We start from the raw sequence: 20,515 nt of genomic DNA, 5'->3' as shown, positions 1-20,515 counted from the left end.
TCAGTTTGAATATTTCTGACGTCATATAATTTCAGAATCTCCACTGATGAGAGAATTTCGCATTTAAAAGTGCAAACAAAATGCATTTGCAAATAAACTCTGAAAAGTGTTTACTAGTGAGAGAAATCTTTCAAGTGCAAGAACATTTTGTTGTACAATTTAAAGTTCGAGTTGAAAAATAGGAAAAAACTTTCATTTAGTATTATAGATTTTGTTATCGTCCTGAATATACATGAAACATAAAATTTCACATTGGAAGTTAAGATAAAGAATATCATACTGCCCGATGACACAGTTATCGTCCTTTGATTTTCGTTGTATTAAACAGTGTATTACTTGAGAAAAACTCATACACTTTCCCAATTTATTTATTTATGTTTTCATGTATAAAATACACTACAAAAGAGACGGGTCATGAATTTTAAGGTTAGTATTGACTTTGTACAAAAAAAAATGAGTACGTCTGGAGCTGTTAATTTGATTTAAATTCATCTTATCATATAATTGTTCATTTTTTGGGTAAGAACCGTTGAAGTTTTCTATAATTTTGATATATTTTGTCCTAAAAGTAGTACACTTCACTTTAAAAATCTAAAAGAGAAAACGCAGTCGGGATTTTTTCAAATTTGTATTTAATTTGTACTAAAGAAGTGCACTTTAAATTTGTGTTATTGGACATAAACTGCACGCTGCAACCAATAGTTATAAAGTGAAATGGAAATTCCCGAGAATATCGTGATTCATAAAACAATGTTTTTCTGTAATAGATTTTGTTCATTGAGACTGATTTGATAATTAGTAATTTTAGAAATGAACCTTGTTTTTTTTAATCAAATGCAATTCTTTAGTTTCAACGGGAAATTTACAGAAAAGTAACGTGTATCGCTTAATATTAGATTTAACCCGTTATGCAATCCATAATTACTTGAAAGGTATAGCAGTCATATTTGGGAAAAAATGCAGAAAAGTCATAGTGTTAACAAGGACATGTTTATATTGATATACATAAAAGTCACAAAAAGTTGTTTTTTTTTCCATTATCCATTTCTATTGTATTTCTAAGCAATTTTGTTGGTCATTACTTATTACACTGAATACCTTCTTGTATATTTTATAATTACGTAGTGATATTACCTGGCGGTACACGGCATCACCAAGTGTTGAAGCAACTTTGTATGACAAATATGTCATTTGTGTGGTTTAATAATATTAGTCGATTAATTAAATAACAGATAAAAACTGACATTGTACTTAAGTTCATAAAAAGGCTTAATTAAAAAAAATATCAAACGGAAGTTTTAACACGAATAATAAAAACAAAAACAAAAGCAAAACAGAAAATAAAAATCACTTAAATATATACAATGCAGACACTACAGGTAAATATATACAATGCAGACACTACAGGGTAAAATAGCTGACCATGTATCTATGTTTAATGTCCAGAATAAGATGTCTAATTCATCGCCATTTTATAAAGTTTTAACTGATGTGGCTTCGTAGTAACAGTTTAAAAAAGGAGAAGGTATAATTAGGCCAATTTTTTTCCCCTTAAATTGGAAAATCAAAAAATTATATAAATCTATCAAATAACATCCTTCAGATCTTCACAAGTTTTTGTAAGATATCAGAATCGATATGTTTAAATTGTGTTTTACATATTTGCTTTATGGATTCAAACTGCTTGCATTTAATTCAAAACTGCAATCAACTCCTCAAATAGCCTCAAAAATACTTCAAGATGTCTTATAAAAAATATGAATGTGGGTAAAATATGGAATTGCTTCGGCGCATATCTCATTTTGCAAGAAAAGAAACCAAGTGTTTACGGTTATTGAAGGTCAGGGGCCTCGGTGGCTGAGTGGTTTAAGTAGTCCAACTACTGTATCGCTAGCTTGTGAACACTGATATTGTGAGTTCGAATCCCGCACATGGCAGATGTACTTGATTCCAATCTTATTTGACTAAGATTGTCAGTTTTCCTGCCATGGTGGGTGGATCTCTACAAGCACTCCGGCGTTAAATATCAACATTCAATCAATCAATCAATCGAAACACTAAGGTGTCTCCCCCCCACGAGGTATAGGTTGCCTTAGCCTTATCTGCTTCACTTATGAGTCTTATGTACATTATAAGCCTGGTATCTTTAATGAGTTTTTTCACATTATTCCTGTTACTTCTTGTTCAAGATTGATATGAAGATTTAGAATTTTCCATAGGATTAAATGGTAAACTATTTGACATCATGCCGCCTTTCTAAAATCTTATCACTACAGAATGAGTGCTCCTTGTAAAGAATTTTATGAAATTATACACGAATCTCGTCATTAAATTCCGTAGATGAACAAAAATTCAACCAGAATTAAGAAAAAAATGCTCCGAGGCTAGGTATTAACCCAATCGGTTAAAAATGAGGAGCAAGTTTATTCCTGCAATTTCCATTTAGTTTCGTAGGGATAATTTAATAGCATATCTTGCAAGAAAACGAACGAAACAGGCAAACAAAGCTCATTTTGTATGGTCTACCTTTACTGGTAGTATTATGTTTTCTATATTGGCTAGTTAACATGTCCTTATGAAGTGTGGTACAGAAAACAAAACAAGTCACACAAGAGACAGAGAAAGCGGAAAAAATATGTATCCGAACATGAACAAAAGTTCAACTCGAAGCGATAGGTCTATGTGAATAGCTTCAAAATGAGAGCTATTGCCTCGAAAAAAAATTTGGTGTATCCGTTTTTTCTTCAATCTTGAAATACTTGTACTTCAAAGACATTAGAGATTAAAGTAAAGCGGGTAATGAAGGGTTTTTGGTAAAGTTTCGGGTATAAAAAATATCGTACAGTATTAACAAGCAAGATCTGGAACAGTAAAGTCAGCAAGGGATGTTATCAATTGTAATCAAATTGATACACTTTAAAAATAATATCCACAAAGACCAGTAGGCGTGAGCGAAATATTGGTTAATCCTGGAGAGCAGACTATGCATCATATTTAAAAGGGCAGTAATTTGGGTGTCGGAATCGTTTCAAGCTGCATGAAAATAAGATAGTATGGGTCATACGAGCAAACTGTTCATCAGAAGTTTGATTAATATTCTGGTTATGGTCGTATAATGGTTTGATACTAAATCTTAATTCTATATTGCTCTTCTTCTATATTATTATATGAAACGCAATCTTTTTTTTTAACTTCTTTTTCTAATTGACTTTTGTTTTTGGAGACCGTTTTGTATAGAATGTCAGGTCAATGATTGTTTTGACAATCGAATACAATCGATTAGTTTAAACAGAAAATTACGAAAAATAATGCTCTCATTTTGTATTAGAACGAGAAACGAACTTAAAAATCTTGAATTTCGAAAATATGGCTTTATACAGCTGATTGTTATGTTGAATGCGTCATTTTCTTTACAGGTTAAAGAAATGAAAACAACACGTTATTAATTTCATGCGTCCGCAGCGCTTTTCTGGATTTACCTTCATCAGGAACGCTCACAGCCGAATATTTGAAAGATGTATAAGAACCGAAACAGCTGAAGAGCTATATAACAAAAAAACGACCTAAAAATAGGCAAATCCTAATTTATATAAGATATTTTATCCTAAATTGCTTCTTCGGACTTCTTTATTAGGTAACAAAGTGATTTATTTGATTTAAAGTGTATCTAATTCTACTGACACTACAAACCAGTAAAAGTCTGAAATGGCCTATATTTGTACTCGACTGTAATGATTTTTACTCGACCACTCTGAATTGGTCTGAAATTTACTTGATAATACTCGACTGTAGTCTGAACCATACTTAACAGTCTGAACTTGTACTCGACCAGTACTTAACCATTTTATTTTTGTCTGAACCATGCTCGACCTAGTCTGAACCAAACTCGACCTAGTCTGAACCAAACTCGACCTAGTCTGAACCATACTCGACCTAGTCTGAACCATACTCGACTAAGTCTTAACCAACCTAGACCTAGTTTTTGTATCTATCTTTTGTATTTCATCAACTTAGGAACTGTTTTTAACAGTTATTTCCCCTGGCTAGAAATTTGAACAACAATTTGAAATTTAAAATGTATTCAATATGGCATTGAAACCAAAATTTCACAATAAACATAATATAAATTCAACACCATATTTATCAACACTTACATATATATATATCACCTTTAAAATAAAAATAAAACAAGCTGATCAAATAATCTCAAAACTGAGTTGTGACTAATATTTTCAAAGTTATTCAAATTTTTTTAATGTTTCAGATATATTTTATGGTTACTGGACAATTTTCACCATTTACTTAAGCCTTGTATAGATTTATGGTGTCAGTTGAGTTTAGTTAATAATGTAGTGAACATTTTTTTTATTAAAATATATTTAAAATATAGTATATAAAGCAACTTAATAAATTTTAAAAATAACACCTTTGTTTTGTAAAACCAAGAATTTAAGATAATCATGATAATAGAACTTCCATAGCAATCCTTGATAACCATTTAAAATTAAGGAAATGCGTTCCAAAGTTGCAGAAAATTTTTTTTTCAATTAAATTTAAATAACTTTAGTCAAAATTAAAGACATGGCATACAAGAAGCACTTTAATAAGGTTTATTTACCTCAGTACATGTGTGTTTTACAGGTAAAAAGAAAGCCCTTTTTTTCTTAAACTCGTGTATTACTTATCTAGTGAATTCAAAAGGCCTTGCGATTTAAGTTTTACAGGATGTTGCAATTTTTAATGAATGTTAATTAGAAATTAATACTCTCTGACCAGGTGTGATCTTTTTTATGAGTTTGCCCCAAGCAGGAGGTATTACTTTATACTTTACCACTAACCAGAAGAAAATTTTTATCTATTTCTTTAATTTTTCTATCCCCTTTTGATATATTATCCCAAATCATAATAAGAATAGATATATTTCTAATATAAGGTTAAACAATTTCAGTGATTTTTTGGCTGTTGTTACCTCATTAAAAAGATAATTATATAACTATTGTATATAACCATGAAACTTATATAGTTTTTCTTTAGGAATTTAGAAAAATTAAGTTTAAAAAAAAAACCACACACATGCCAAACAAGAAGCACCTTAATAAGGTTTTATTACCCTCAGTAAAGGTGTGGTTTTTAGTTAAAAGAAAATCTTTTTTTTTAACAAAACTCTAAAACTTAAAAATTAATATACTTAAATTATTATATAAGATAATTTAATTTAACTATCTCTATTTGATAAATCTGAGAATCATGTAAGGATGTAAAAATATATTTTTATATATATCTTTATTTTATTGTGGCTGTTTTCATGTCAGAAAAAAAGAAATTAATTTTAACAGCTAAAATTAAAAAAAAATATAGGTTTTTTGGTCAAGTATGGTTCAGACTGGTCCAGTATTGTTCAGACCTTTGGTCGAGTATGGTTTAGACTGAAAAAATTGGTCGAGTACAGGTCGAGAATGGGTTAAGACTGTTTCAGACTGGTCAAGTAATAGTTCAGACTATTTTCAATGGCAAAGATAAGGGTCAAGTACAAATCAGTACGGTCGAGTATGGTTAAGACTGGGGTCGAGTAATGTCGAGTAAAATTCAGACCAATTCAGACTGGTCGAGTAAAAATCAGTACAGTCGAGTACAGATATAGGCCATTTCAGACTTTACTGGTTTGTAGTGTGATCTAAAGCACCTTAGTAAAATATCTTTGCTTATATACTTTATATACCAGACATGTAGCGTTATATTTCAATCATTGGTACTATAACGAGAGAAAGGCTGGAATAATTAAAAATAAGTTTTTAAATAAACGGCTTTGATTCTTCTATAATTTAAGAAAAGAAAAAAAAAGAAATAGAGGGTATACACAGCTACTTTTTCATAGGTACTATTTCTGTACCAAAAATCTGTAGTACTGGAAATCAACTTTGAAATTATTGTAATATTTAGGTACCTGTATTTTACAGTACTTGATTTGTACTTGAAATTTAAGTACCACAGGTTTTTGGTTACACCGTTACATTTCAGCATTTTGAAAGTTTGTCTATTTCATTATTTCTGTACCAACTTTTTTAGTACAAATCAAATACTGTAAAATACAGGTACCTAAATATTACAATAATTTTAAAGTAAAGAAATAGTACTAAATATTAAAAGTTAATTTCCAGTACTACAGATTTTTAGTACAGAAATAGTACCTATGAAAAAGTAGCAGTGTAAGCTAAGATAATTCATTTCATTAACATATGTATTTTGCAATAAAATAAATTAGGCAATAAACCATACTCTTAGGATTTAGGATGACTTAAGCAATTAAGCGTTAAGACCAATACATTTCACACGTATATATTGTTATATATATTAAAATTAAATCCTCATTAATGTGTACAGCCATCAAACTCAATGCATACGATAAAACCTGTTTAGGTAAAAATCCCTGCAATGTATTAACTCATCACAAATGTCTAAATCGGTGTTATTTTAGAACCATTACTGGTATAAAAGAGACATTTAACATTTGCGTGCACCTGAGTTCATCCAAAGATTTGGTAGGATTTGTGTTGACTTTTGTTTGTCTTTTTTTTTTTTTCTTGGTGTTGTCTTTCTTTTAGTGACTAAAGCTATTGATAACCTCTTGGTATATTGCTACCTTTTTTATCTGATGTCAAGATTCTTCATTGGAGTTTTGGTTTCCAACGTGAAACAGTTGCACGTCTAGCTGATTGAAAATATATAAATATATAAGACCCAAAATCCGGAATTTCAATAATTAATGTCTCTTCAGTGATGCAAAATATTTAAAAATTCGAAATCAAATACAAACATTGCATGGTTGATAAAACCAAAAAGGATCTAACGTATAGCCAAATCCGGACAGGGAATCATAGCTTTACACGAGGGAGACGTATTCCTAGCCTAGTTTTAAAATGATTTACAAACTTTTATAACAGCATATTTCAATCAGACAATAATCGTTTATTCATGCTAGTACCGAATCACTGGTTACTGAGCTGATGATACCCGTCGAGGACTAACAGTCCATCAGCTGAGGTATCAACCCAGTGGTAGTAATAACATAAACGATACCAATTTTACTGCACCAGAAGATAATTTCGACTATAGTGTATTTTCAGTGATACTCGAGGCCAAAATATTTGAAAATACAAAACCTAATACAAACGTTGCTCAGCTGATAAAATCTAAAAAAACATAAAGTATAGCCAAATCCTGACAAGGAATCAGAGCTTCGCACGAGGGAGATATATTCCGTAATTTAAAATGATTTATAAGAGACGCAAAAGATACAAAAGAGATAATCAAACTCATAAATCGAAAACAAACTGACAATGCCATGTGGTTACAACAATTGGAACATATCCGCCGTTAACATCACATTTCAATTAGACAATTTTCGTATTTCAATTTCGGTACTGGCAACTGGACTGATTATACCCATGAGGATTAACAGCGGTAGTTATAACATTAACGGTACCAATTTTACAAAGAATGTCAAAAACATCTATTCTTTTTTATGAAAATACGTTTCTTTACAACAATAAATGTAAATTTAAAAAATCTAACCATCGTTTTTGCATTGAATTGTACTACTTCTGAGGGAAAATTATTTCAAAATCTATAAGCTCTTACTCAAAATATAGATACATTTATCTAATTTGCATCATATTTGACAGAATCAAAGTTACATTTTTTTTTTCTTTTTCAACTTGACCAAATCACTTCTGTACCTTAAAATTTTTGTCCTGGTTTTTTTTCAAAAACTAATGTTATAGCATCTCGCAAATTGCCTATTTTAAGCGTAAAACCTATAGAAATATATTGACAAGATGAGGGCGAAAATAATTAGGAAAAATACATTGTGAACACTAGGGCGGTAATTGTGGTCTCAGCCTATTTTCTTATTCACCGTGTTGCTTTAAAAGAAATACGGAACGTTTCTAATTGTTCTGGACGAAAGAGGCTCGCGGGAATAAAGAAAAATATTTTGGTAAATATCGCAGCAGAAATGTGCTCTTTTAACGTACATTCTATACATTTATAGATCAAGTTCACACAATGTTAATTGAATTGTATCTCTGGTAGTTTAAATGCTTCAAATATTAGTTTCTCAATACTAAAATGCAACTTGACGAGTTCTAAATGCATACGCAATTTCATAAAAATTCGATATACCTCCAAACTATGTATACTTCGTCTCAAGTTAAAAACCTCAAAACTATAAAATTGTATCATCAATATGCTAATTATTATCATCTTGTTTTGTGCTTACTATGTTTCTGTTTATACTTTAGTTTAGAAATTAAAAGGTACGAAACAATATAAAAGTTGCATGCGCAATATGAGATCGTTACTGCTTACCTTCATGCACTTGTTGGGAGTGTTATCGGAAACTAACATGTCAGGTAAACTATAATTAATTCAATTTGGAAACTAATTACGTAGGTTTTATTTGTTTTTTATTGAAAAGTGATTAATTGCTTTTAAAAGATATATAAACAACAAAAAACACCAAACGTTTCTTGGTAATTTATGCATAAAACATAATTGGACATAAAGTCATTGTGTATTCAGCGAAAACTTTCTCTGCCGGATTATATATAACTATTTTATAGCTTAGTTACGGACAACACGGGTCTTAGAAATACATGCTATACATCCTATTCAAACGTTCAAGCTAAGGGAAAAACGAGTCCTTTAAACTGTTTTCATGTGTAAAATGCAGTGTTTCCTTGTGCATTTTACATAATATTTTCCGTCTGCATAGGTTTTAATTTGATTGATTGTAGAGTCTGACTCAAACAAAAACTTCTCGGAAACTTTCATTATCAAGATGCTTGATATCTTGATTGGCAACTTATTTGTTACGTTTTGTGTACATGTTTTTCAACAAACAATCGGCATTCCCATGTGAACCAATCGTGCTACTCTTCTTGTCGTATTGTTCCTATATTCATACAGGAATTACTTCACACAGGAGCTTCTTAGGAAGAATGACAAGAAGAAGCTAGCATTATCCTTTAACTTCCATTCCGCAATATAGATGATGCCCTCCGCTAAATAATTCAAAGTTTAGTGACTATGTTGAACGCATCTATCCAATCGAACATGAAATAAAGGAAACAACAGATACAGTTACATCCACCTCATATCTTGACTTACATCTAGAAATTGACAATGAGGATCGGTATGGAACAAAGCTGAACGACAAAAGTGATGATTTCAGCTTCCCAATTGTGAACTTTCCATTTCTACGTAGCATCATTCCAGCAGCACCTGCATATGGAGTATATATCTCACAGTTGATACGATATTATAAGTCATCGTAAGGTCTTAATGGCTTAATCCATTATGTGATGTAAGCTATAACATGCTCATTGATTTTTTAGTATTTACTATAAAATTTCCGCAAAAAATATTTCATTTAACAACTGGTACATGAAATTATGTTTAGTTCTTCGCCATATGTAAAACTCAAGTGGGCTCAAAAATCAAACAGCAACGTAGGAAAACTACCATTATTGTATAAGACTATGGTGAACGTTTGTTCTTCGGTGTGACTTACGAGTAGTATAATGTGGCATATTCTCTTGAATTATCTATATTTATTCTTTGTTTTTCGTTTTTTGCCATGGCATTGCCAGTTTGTTTTCGACTTATGGGTTTGAATATCCCTTTTGATATATTTTGCCTCTCTTATTCAGCATTCTTCTAATGAACAGTATTAATTAATACTGTAGTAATATAATTCTCTTGTTCCCCATTGGATTAGTTCAAGGTTACATGTTTGATATTAAGAAACATCGGTGGCACACTTTATATCGTGAGACGAGTAAAGTTCCATCTCTTATTGGTTCTATAATTTGTCTATTCGGTTAATGATTACTATAACAGGTAACCGTGTCTTTCTGTATCAATCATCAAATACTACTATTCCCATAATATAACGAATCCCATGCAAGGCGCGAGTTCTGCCAAACGGATATAAAAAATCTTTAGGAAAAAGATGTGATGTAAACTCCCATACGTAAGTTTTATGTATCTATAGTGGTAGATGGTGTAGGTTTTACTAATTTTTTATAATTTGTCATTAAACCGTTGTACAACGTATTAATATATGAAATTGTTTGGCCATACGGGAGACCAATGAAAAATAAAAAGAGAAATAAATATCGTTTCATGCTGAACCAGCAACGATATCAGTTTGAGTATTCCTGTTTGTATTTACTATTGAAATTATTATCTCAAACTCTCCTTTCTTTTACAACTTTCAAATTAAATAGTGATTAGACTGTAAGTACAAATTATAAATACAATTCATAATATTTATTTTAATGTTTAACCTTTGGTTAATAATTTTTAATTTGTTATTTTGCGTATATTAGTTTCATTTGGGATACATAAATGCGCAGCCTTTGTTGTAAATATTAATTTTGTGTGAACTTTGAAATATTTGAAATTTTAGAATTATACAAGCATGGTTCGTTTCTTGATATTATATATATATCAGTAGCATGAGTTCGAATCCCGGCCAGGGAAGAACAAAAATTTATTCCGCAAATTTACAGATCTAACATTGTTGGGCTGTTATTTAGACGAATTATATAGGGTTTAAGAACATCAGTTGTTCGACCTGCTAGTCAAATGCGTTTTGTTAAAATATACTTTTTCACTTTTTTGGTCTTTTGGAAAATGTTGTTTGTGCTGTATTTAGACCCCTCTACCCAGAAATTTGTTTTGCATGCACACGTATGAAAAATGCGGTTTTTATCCAACGCAATCATATGTTTGCACGTTGCTTTCAATTTAAGCTTGTTTATATTTTTTCGTTTGGGCTTGTAATATATTTGCCTTCAGTTGTCCGACCTGCTAGTCAAATGCGTTTTGTTGAAATATACTTTTTCACTTTTTCACTTTTTTGGTCTTTTGGAAAATGTTGTTTGTGCTGTATTTAGACCCCTCTACCCAGAAATTTGTTTTGCATGCACACGTATAAAAATTGCGGTTTTTATCCAACGCAATCATAGGTTTGAACGTTGTTTTCAATTTAGACTTGTAAATATATATATATATATATATATATATATATATATATATATATATATATATATATATATATATATAGGCAGTGTTGCCACGATGTCACAGAAGCAAGGGTTTGAATCCCGCTGAGGGAAGAACAAAAAATTTGCTTCCGCAAAATTACAGATCTAACATTGTTGGGCTGTTATTTAGACGAATTATGTATACAGAATGTGTTTTCAGCCTTGTATCACCATCACTGGTGATCCGATGGATAAAATCTGTCGTAGAGTTGTCACTAGTTCAGACGTACTTATAAAATAATTATTTCTGTGACTACATCCTACATTAATTTGTAAGATCCTCTACGATAGATAATTCAGCTGATCTGTAATATTCCATCTCCATGCCTTATTTATCATGTACTGTGTTACGACGCTAGATAAAAACTGACGAGGAAAGGTAACACCCGGCCACCCAAAGCTTGATTTTTGTCGAGCCTAGGTGGTCGAGTGGTCTGGCGCGTCGAGCATAGTGCAAGGCGATTAGGTGCCACCACGATATCTCAGAATCATGAGTTCGAATCCCGGCCAGGGAAGAACAAAAAATGTGTTGGCCGGGTGTTACTTTTCCTCGTCAGTTTTTATCTAGCGTCGTAACACAGTACATGATATATAAGGCATGAATATGGAATATTACAGATCAGCTGAATTATCTATATATCTCAGGAGATGTGCATACTTGTTCTCGGTTATGTTTAATAAATTTTATAAGCATCATGTCCGCCCCTACCCCCGATAACCTCTTAGATGTATGTTTCCACAATGGATTTTGTTGTGTATTGAGGAAACAAATAATTTTTCCATTTAAGTACCCGATAGAATATTGATTTTACTATTCACCGTACGAACTAGATAAGGTCAACGATCTTATTGCTTAGGGGACGACAATTTGGTATTCAGGAGTGAGAGGATTTTTTCGGATTGACCATTCATTTTTATCTGTTGCTACTCGTGCTATTTTTTTTCGCGCGAAAGTTTGGATTCACTTTTATTCACAATTGATTCCTGCGTTTGTGTCGCAAATTATTCAGTTACTTCCTGTCTTGGGCAAAATCATTTTTCAGCTCTTACTAGCCCCCCCCCCCCCCCCCTTAAAATCAATAAGAATACCTGAAATATTAAGCGGTGTCGTTGTTTAATCTATAACTGCCATGAATATATTTTTTTCATATAATTGCATGCCAATTTTTGTACAAAAGGTCGAATTGATGCATGCCAACAGCGAATTTCGTAATACCAAGGCATTCTGCTGAAATCGCATTAGCTCTACCAAAAAAACAAAGATTAATGATAAGTTTTCTATCGATTTTTTAAATTTGAACAATATCGTCTGAATTTTCGTTTCGTGAATGCAGGTGACATTTATTCTTCAAACATCATTTTGTCATATACATTTATGAAAATTTGTGTACTAATGCAGAAACGAAATGTTTTTTTGTTTTTTTTGTTTTTTTATTGCAGCAGACATTATTACTTGTATTTGTCCCTATACGAATAAAACAAACCATATTAGATCAAAACGTGTATAAAATATCCAATTCCAACTGTTAGCAGGATAATATAGGATCCATAGAAAAACAGAAAATCCAATAAATCCACGACGTCTTTTTTTGTAATTGAAAATTCCTTTTCAGGATCCATCGGTTCTATCAAGTTTAACTTTCTTCTTAATCTCCATCTTGTTAACTTAATCAAGGGAGACCAAATAGCGTCCATACTTTCTGTATAATGGTATTTTATAGTTATAGTTGTACCACAAACAATAACTCCACTGATGGTTATAATGACAACCATTATGATAAGTAAAGTACACATTGGATTAGATGTTGCCGGTACGGATGCTGAAGCGAGAGTGAGAAAAATAGCATATGACAGAAGCAGTGTTACAGATAGGCCTACACGGTCGCCCGTTTCAACTGGAAGAATAAACACCAGTGGGTTCAAAAAACCTAGCAGCAACGTTGGAAAGACTACCATTGTTGCAAAATACAATGATGAACGTTTGATTTTCAATGTGACATATAATTCAGTATATTCTTTTGAATTATCTATTTGTATATTGCACTCTTCTAATTTCCAATCCGAGTTGACAGAGTAGTAATCTAATTTACAAGAACTATTGAATAAGTTCTTGAAAATAACGTATGGCAGATTTGTTCCCCATGGAACTATGTGAAGAGTACAGGTTTGACTGTCAAATGGAAATTTGGAAATATCTGTGACACATTTTACATCAGCGACGAGTCCAGGAGCGTATTGTACTTGACCAGTGCTAGTTACACCTCCAAAGAATTTTATTCCATCTCCTATTGGTTCAATTTTGTCAACTCGATTAAGTAAAACTACATTAGGTACCCAAATGTTTTCCATATCAATAATTAACACACTTACATTATTATATGTTGATGGATTCCACGTAAGTCTAGGGTCCTGCCAATCGAGTATAAAACAGCCTGTAAGAGAAATACTTTCTTCAACTTCTCGAAAGTAATTGATTGATACAATGTAAACCCCGATACTTATGTTTAATGTCTCTGTAGATGGTGTAGGCATCACTCCTTTTGAATAATTTGTCATCAAATCTTTGTACAACGTATTAACATCGGAAATTGTTTGGCCATGCAAAAGGCAAAACAACAAAGAAACGAAAAGAAAAAACAGTTTCATTTTGAACCAGCTACAAAGTAATGTACTCTCGTTATTATCACTTCTTAACAGTATTTAACTCCTACCACTCTTGTTATAAATTAGATTACCTTAATGCTAATTATACAAATAATAGTTTTAGAATATTACTTTAAACGATTAATCTAAGTTCATATTTAGTTAAGTTGTATTGTTTGAGAAAAGCGTTAACTTTGTTGAAATCAACTTATTAAATGTAATTATAAATATATTAATTTTATTTTATCAACAAGTGTGGACACAGATTTGCGTTGTCTAATGGGCGAAGGGTAATGACCAGTGCAGGGGCGGATTCGGGTGTGTGCTAGAATGTGCATATGTCGCTCTAAAGTCATGTTCTGTTGGCTGGTTTGCAAATGTGGACAAGTTGCTTTACATTGACTTCAGGATATCACAAAAATATGCAAGTTCTGATGAAACACTTGAAAATTACCATGTGCGGTGTGATTCTGTATTTTTTTTTTTTTTTGCATTTGGTATTTGATTTTGTCATGCCTAGACACACAAGACCAAACAATAATTCAAATAAATCAAATAACAATAGAATTTAATCTAATGTTTAATGCAAGATTAAAGTATCAATACTTTAGGATCTTAATGAAAATATTTTGACAATGATACTGAAAACACTGTTAAATGTAATCATATACATACCAGATCTATGGGGAGACTCCCCTTTTCTTTAAATTTGAAATCTTCCCTTTTGGACCGGTAACCTGTGAGGGCAGTCAAAATCTCCCGCTTTGACAAATATCGCCTTTTCATTCCGCTTCATCATTAGAGTTGTTTTGCTAGTATTTTCTGTGAATGATTTGCACAATACAATGCTTATTTGAATAGTTACAAGACATCAAAGATCATCAAGAATGCTGTTTTAACTAATTAATTCCATGCATATCAAGTCAATAGTTACATTATATATATATTTTTTCTAAAATGTTAAAATACTTTGAACCTATATACAGAATGTTTAATAAAACAAGGCCGTCATGCATAATCTCTCCCTCTGTAGCTCTATTGAACATGTATAACTGTAGCTTATTCAAATACATCCTGTCACATAATATAAATGCATATCAATGTGTATAGGGAGTGGTCTTAGTAGTTCATCGACAGCGATCCCTAGCCAGGGAAGAATGAAATTATGAGTTTAATCCTGCCCGTAGACTCTGATCTTTTAAAATTAAAATATACTCGGATTTGCCCGTTTTTTTCCGGCTTTCCCCACAAACAAATGGCCAACTTGATATAGCGAAAAATGGAACTGAAAGTGGTGTAAGACACCACAAATAAAATTCAACTAATCAATGTACATGTACACAATCATTGAACATTTTCTTACATGCAAAAATATACATGTGTCAGTGTCAATTACGGGAATGTATACATCAAAATTAAAATATAAATGAAGAACTTTTTAGTCTTTAGTTATGTTAATGAGCAAGCTTCGACTACATTCTAAAATATATTGATAAGCTACATTCTGGCAAATTGGGGGTAATTTTTAAATGGGGGTTCAACACAGTTCAACTTTGCCGTGCCATCAAGGTCAAATTTACAAGAATACAGCTGTATCAAAGTATTGAAATGAACCAGGATTACTTCCACACATGCTTGAAATATTTTCTGTGAATCGTAGTCAATTGAAAATGGAGTCGAGCAAACCTGCCATAATCTGTTTGCACGAAGTCACAGTACACTAAAACGTGAAGGCACAGTACCGTCTTACAGATTATGAACGCGGAGTCACAGTACCCTTGGAAACTAAACCGACTATGTATGTTCATTCCATAAAAAAGTACACATCAATATCAAGGATCATGCTTGTTTCATATCAAAGATAAATGATTTTGAAGAGGAATTTATTCATGCTTTGGCATTTGTAACAATATTCAAAGAAAACTGAAGGGCGGACAACATCATCCAGTCACGTCTCAGTCCTTACAGCTGAACGGACGTGCTGGATAAGCTCCTGATTATCCGCAAACTACAACATGTTACGCTGGCCGTATGGTTCAACGACACACTACTCCATGTCTACAGCAATCTAACTCAACGCCTTACAGTACAACAAAGAATGGTCCGCGTCAGCATATACTCCAAAACACATGATGGATGGGAGAGTGTTTTTTTCGTCCAGACATCTGAGAGCCCTGTATCCGTGGTGTTAGGTAATGGACCAGTTTTCCACCGTGGTAGTACCCAACCTAAGCCTAGTTATACGTGATATCGAGCTACCACACTGATCTTGAATAGGCTTCCTGTAGACATTTATTACTGTGTCCACGATTCATCCACCAATTAAACATTGATGTGGTTAGTGGGCTACCCAGCTGATCAATCTAGTCCAGGAAATACTAGTAGTCGTTTTGAAGGCAGTACTTCAAATAAAAATAGTCAAAAAACCAAATCATCATACGCAAATCCAAAATGGCCGCCTTCATTCAACTTTACGACAACAACAACATTTTAACCAATCCGACAGTGCGAGGGATTAAAAGTCAGTCAAGGTCGTTAAAAACCACCCTAGTAGTAGTAGTAGTAACAATATGTCCTATCTAAATCGTGAAAAATCGAACGTTCAGACAATACACCCAAATACCTTATCAATTGTATCTGCTTTTATGTAAATATGCAAATTAATGTATGTAAAGTTCATTCTGTAATACATCAGATCATTAAAAAGTGAAGAATCAATATAGATTAGAAAATAAATATACCAAATTGAATGTACTGTTGTCAATTTGTGTTGTAAAATGGAAGTCACAGTACACCGAAAACGAGAAGACACATTTCATAGAGAACACCGTTTACATAGTGTGGTATAATAAGTATAAGAAGATGTGGTATGAGTGCCAATGAGACAACTCTCCATCCAAGTCAAAATTTATAAAAGTAAACCATTATAGGTCAAAGTACGGTCTTCAACACGGAGCCTTGGCTCACACCGAACAGCAAACTATAAAGGGCCCCAAAAGTTACTAGTGTAAAACCATTCAAACGGAAAAACCAACGGTGTTATCTATATAAAAAACGAGAAACGAGAAACACTTATGAACCACATCAACAAACGACAACTACTGAACTTCAGATTCCTGACTTAGGACAGGTGCAAACAATTGCAGCGGGTTTAAACGTTTTAATGGTACCAAACCTTCACCCTTATCTGAAACAATAGTTTAACATCACAACATAGAAAGACACACTATAAAATATAAATTGAAATGGCTTAACTCAATCAAAAGACATATTAACTGCAGTGAACATACACTGAACAAGTAAATTTGATCTATGATACAATGTAAATACAAAATAAATAAACTAAGGGAAGAATAATTAAAGTAACATGTTATACCGCTGTGAAATGTTGAACAATTTAAGAAAAACAATATGCTTGAACAGAAATATCAGCCAATTGCAATTATTTTAAACACAGGTAAATGAAATAATTTTGTTGTTAAGTATACGTGTGCAGTTCAAATGGAGAAAGGAAATATTTTTACAAATAAATAATTTTGATGTTCATAGTACGAAGAAGTGAAAATTTAAAGTAATACCAAACACTTATCAAAGCTGGTATATAGACCATATAACCCTGAATAACATTAAATAACAAAAAGCGTTACAATTAGTATCAACAGGTCAAATAAACAAGAAAGTACGATTTGAGAGTACTCGCAGTTACTGACAGCTAGTTAAAAGCCAAAAACAATTAAGAATAAAAAATCATGCATCAGAGAATGTTTTTTTTTTGGCGGGCCAATCAACGAAATCGGTTATCATGCTGGCTTCCCTAGTTTTTCTTTTTCGATTGTGACATTTGTTTCTTTTAAATCATAACTGAACATGCTAAACACAATCAATATCCAACTGTGGTCACATCATAGGTTGTATGCATATGGACCCAAAATTAGTTTATTGTCTTGCAGGTCAATATTGTTTCAGCGATGTTTTTGAACTTATATTGACATTTTGAAACCAAACTGACTACTAATAGGAGTAATTATTAAAAATATTCCGCTCTTGAAAATGTTTAAAAGAACATAATTGGATTTTTCTCAAAGTGTACCGTCTAAATTGTAGCCAATGCCACTTTAATATTAAAAACATGCATGTTCATACCAAATTATAATGAAGATCATTAATATTTATAGATCTAAATATATCTTATGGAAGTAACATTGCTACATAAATAATTTTTCGATTTCCGTTGCAATTATTAACTTTTATAGTCTTAATTAATGCATACAAAGTTTGATGAAAATAGGAATACACTTTGTACATAAATACTTTTTGAGTTGCGTGGAGTGTTCGACACCGATCTTGATTGACAAGGATTGCCAATTTTCTTGCGGAAGGACGGTGGTTTTCTCCTAGAACTCCAGTTTCCTCAATCAATAAAAACTGGACACCATGATATAGCTGAGGTAGGTGAAAGGTGGGTTTAACATTAACAAACAAACAATATGCATTCTTCATAAATGTTTTAGACAACCCATTAAAGATGTCAGTCGTATGTTACATGATAAATAACTTTAAACATCTTTTTGGGGCTGCAAATTGGAAAAAATAGACACCAGGTCTCACTTAACAATCTGTACATTACCAAGTGTTTTCAGTAGTATATGTGTTTGAGTACACCTTACTGAAGTCATTTGAGTAAAAATTTAGAATGCATATTCAACGCTAATAACAGAATAAGTTGATATACTCATCATATAGATACACCTACTTTTTAACGGTTAATGGTAATATCCAAATTAAATTGAACGTGACTTGTATTTTTTTTTCTCATTGGGTTAAAATAGTACTTTTATTATTACTTACAAAAAAAATCATTCCATGTTCATAAGGGGAATAATTCTAGAGACCATCAAAATTGCACTTGACCTATATTGATGATAAATGGGCCATGACATTGCTTTAAAATTTCAAATGGTTTGGAAATGTGGTACTGCAATAACCATCCGGTAACCCCTCTTAAAAAAAATCAAATTTATGGGAACTAAGGTGCATCATTCTTGAACGGTAAATGCCAAAACCATCAAAATAAAACTTTACCTGTTTTTAAGTACTTCGATTATTATTCTGAAACAAAGCGTATGACAGACGGACGGACATGTGAAACACTATGTACCATCATCTTTGAAGAGGGGGTATACAGACATGAACTGAATAAATGTAGTTCTCTAATGGCATTTAGATATCTAGCAAAATAATTACTGAGATGAATTCACTCTCTTCTATTTTTAATTCATTCACATTGTCCGAAAATGATAAAACCTTAAATAAAGTGATGTTAAATGAGTATTTATACCAAGACAATCTGATGCGGGTTATGCATGTATAGCAGGAAACGCATACCCTGTCGACAACCCGGTCTTGGCCCTTTTGGAGTTCATGTGATTTACTCAGTTTTTTGTTTGTTACCTTGGTTTGTCTCTTCCTAATTGATTTAAGAGATTTGAACATTGGTAAATTACTGTCGCCTCAATTTGATACGGATGTGTGGACTTATTTGTCTTTTCGTAGTCTTTAGCTTTATGGCATGGTGTTTTCAGCAGTTTCTCTTCGGACTTTGCATGCCCTCTTTGTATCTTAAATCTTTTTTATAGAGTTTTCGAAATATAGAAGATTTGGATAATTTATCAACAGGGATATCCTGATCAAGATTAAACAACGCAACGATTGTTAATTTAGAAATCCTTATCTATCATTATTCTGCTTGTTGTTTTTCTATATACATGATTTCTCTATCAAAGATCTAACATGACTTATATCATTAATTTTTTTATTAATTTAGTTTTAGTTGGGTTTGGCATCAACACGAAGCACTGTATTGACTTTGAAATCGCACGACGGGTAAAAACTCATCAAAGATACGAGGCGTATAATTTGCTAAGCAAGAGGCGCATGACGTCTATATAAAACTCATCTGTGGCACTGCATGTTTAAAAATATTTAAAAGGCCAAATCAAATACGAAGTTAAAGAGCATTTAAAACCGAAAATTCTGAACAATTGTGCCTACTACGACTAAGGCAATCTATGACTGGGGTGGAAAAACCTTAGTGTTTCGAATAATTCATCATTTTACAAAGATTCAATTTACAGAAAATGAAAACGCCAACGATAATTCGTGTCAACACAAAAATGCTAATAATACAGTATTCGAAAATAACTGTCCCAAGCAATGAACATGATAGACAATTGTCAACTGTTCAAATGAGGATTTTTCTAATGATTTTGTCACTCTTCAGTAAGCCGTATGTCTAGACATAGATTATTCTAGAATATCTTTTTAAGTCGATGAAATTCTTGCAGGAGATGATTACACTGTAGACCTATCTGAGCTCACTTTATTGTTTTCATTGATTTCAATCGTGTCTAATCACATATAAAATTACAAAAAAAAAGAGGTGGAAGCTACCGAAAGGACATTGAAACTCATTAAGATATGGTATAATCGTCAGTTAGACAAATTTCAATATATACCAAAGGACAAAGATGTGAAAAATTGTAGGACACCGTAGAGCCTTCAACAATGAATAAAAACCCATAGCGTATAGTAGGTGTTAAAGGGCACTATGTTTACAAAATGAGAAACAATTCTATAGATAAAACTACCAAACTGATTTATACTTCAACAATAAACGAAAATCAGCTATGTGAAACACCAAACGTCAAACACACTGTGGATATCAGTCTACTGGTTCGGGATACATAAACAAGGTGGCGTAG

The 20,515-nt window shown here is 32.2% G+C and overlaps 3 protein-coding genes across 4 annotated transcripts in view; 1 reads left to right on the top strand and 2 right to left on the bottom strand.

Moving 5' to 3' along the window:
* The window catches only part of LOC127728341 (temptin-like), a 40,366-nt gene extending 31,947 nt beyond the window's left edge, over nt 1–8,419 (bottom strand). For both annotated transcript variants that reach the window (XR_007994075.1, XM_052235693.1), the window contains exon 1: nt 8,368–8,419. Coding sequence is in view for 1 of the 2 variants with exons in the window: in XM_052235693.1 (XP_052091653.1) it covers nt 8,368–8,406 (39 nt within the window). In the remaining variant the exon portion in view is untranslated. The remainder of the gene's footprint in view (nt 1–8,367) is intronic.
* The window catches only part of LOC127728308 (divergent protein kinase domain 1B-like), a 302,906-nt gene that overhangs the window by 222,912 nt on the left and 59,479 nt on the right, over nt 1–20,515 (top strand). The gene's annotated exons all lie outside the window — the stretch shown is intronic.
* LOC127727693 (acetylcholine receptor subunit beta-type lev-1-like) lies at nt 12,521–13,643 on the bottom strand. The gene has a single exon (XM_052234807.1). The coding sequence runs from the start codon at nt 13,641–13,643 to the stop codon at nt 12,600–12,602; it is 1,044 nt and encodes a 347-aa protein (XP_052090767.1). The 3' UTR covers nt 12,521–12,599.

This window comes from Mytilus californianus, unplaced genomic scaffold, assembly GCF_021869535.1.
Source record: "Mytilus californianus isolate M0D057914Y unplaced genomic scaffold, xbMytCali1.0.p SCAF_2, whole genome shotgun sequence".
NCBI lineage: Eukaryota > Metazoa > Mollusca > Bivalvia > Mytilida > Mytilidae > Mytilus > Mytilus californianus.
This window is presented reverse-complemented; position numbering and strand designations above follow the sequence as displayed.

Coding starts and splice junctions, on each gene's coding strand:
- LOC127727693 (XM_052234807.1), bottom strand. CDS start 13,643: ATGCCTACACCATCTACAGAGACATTAAACATAAGTATCGGGGTTTAC.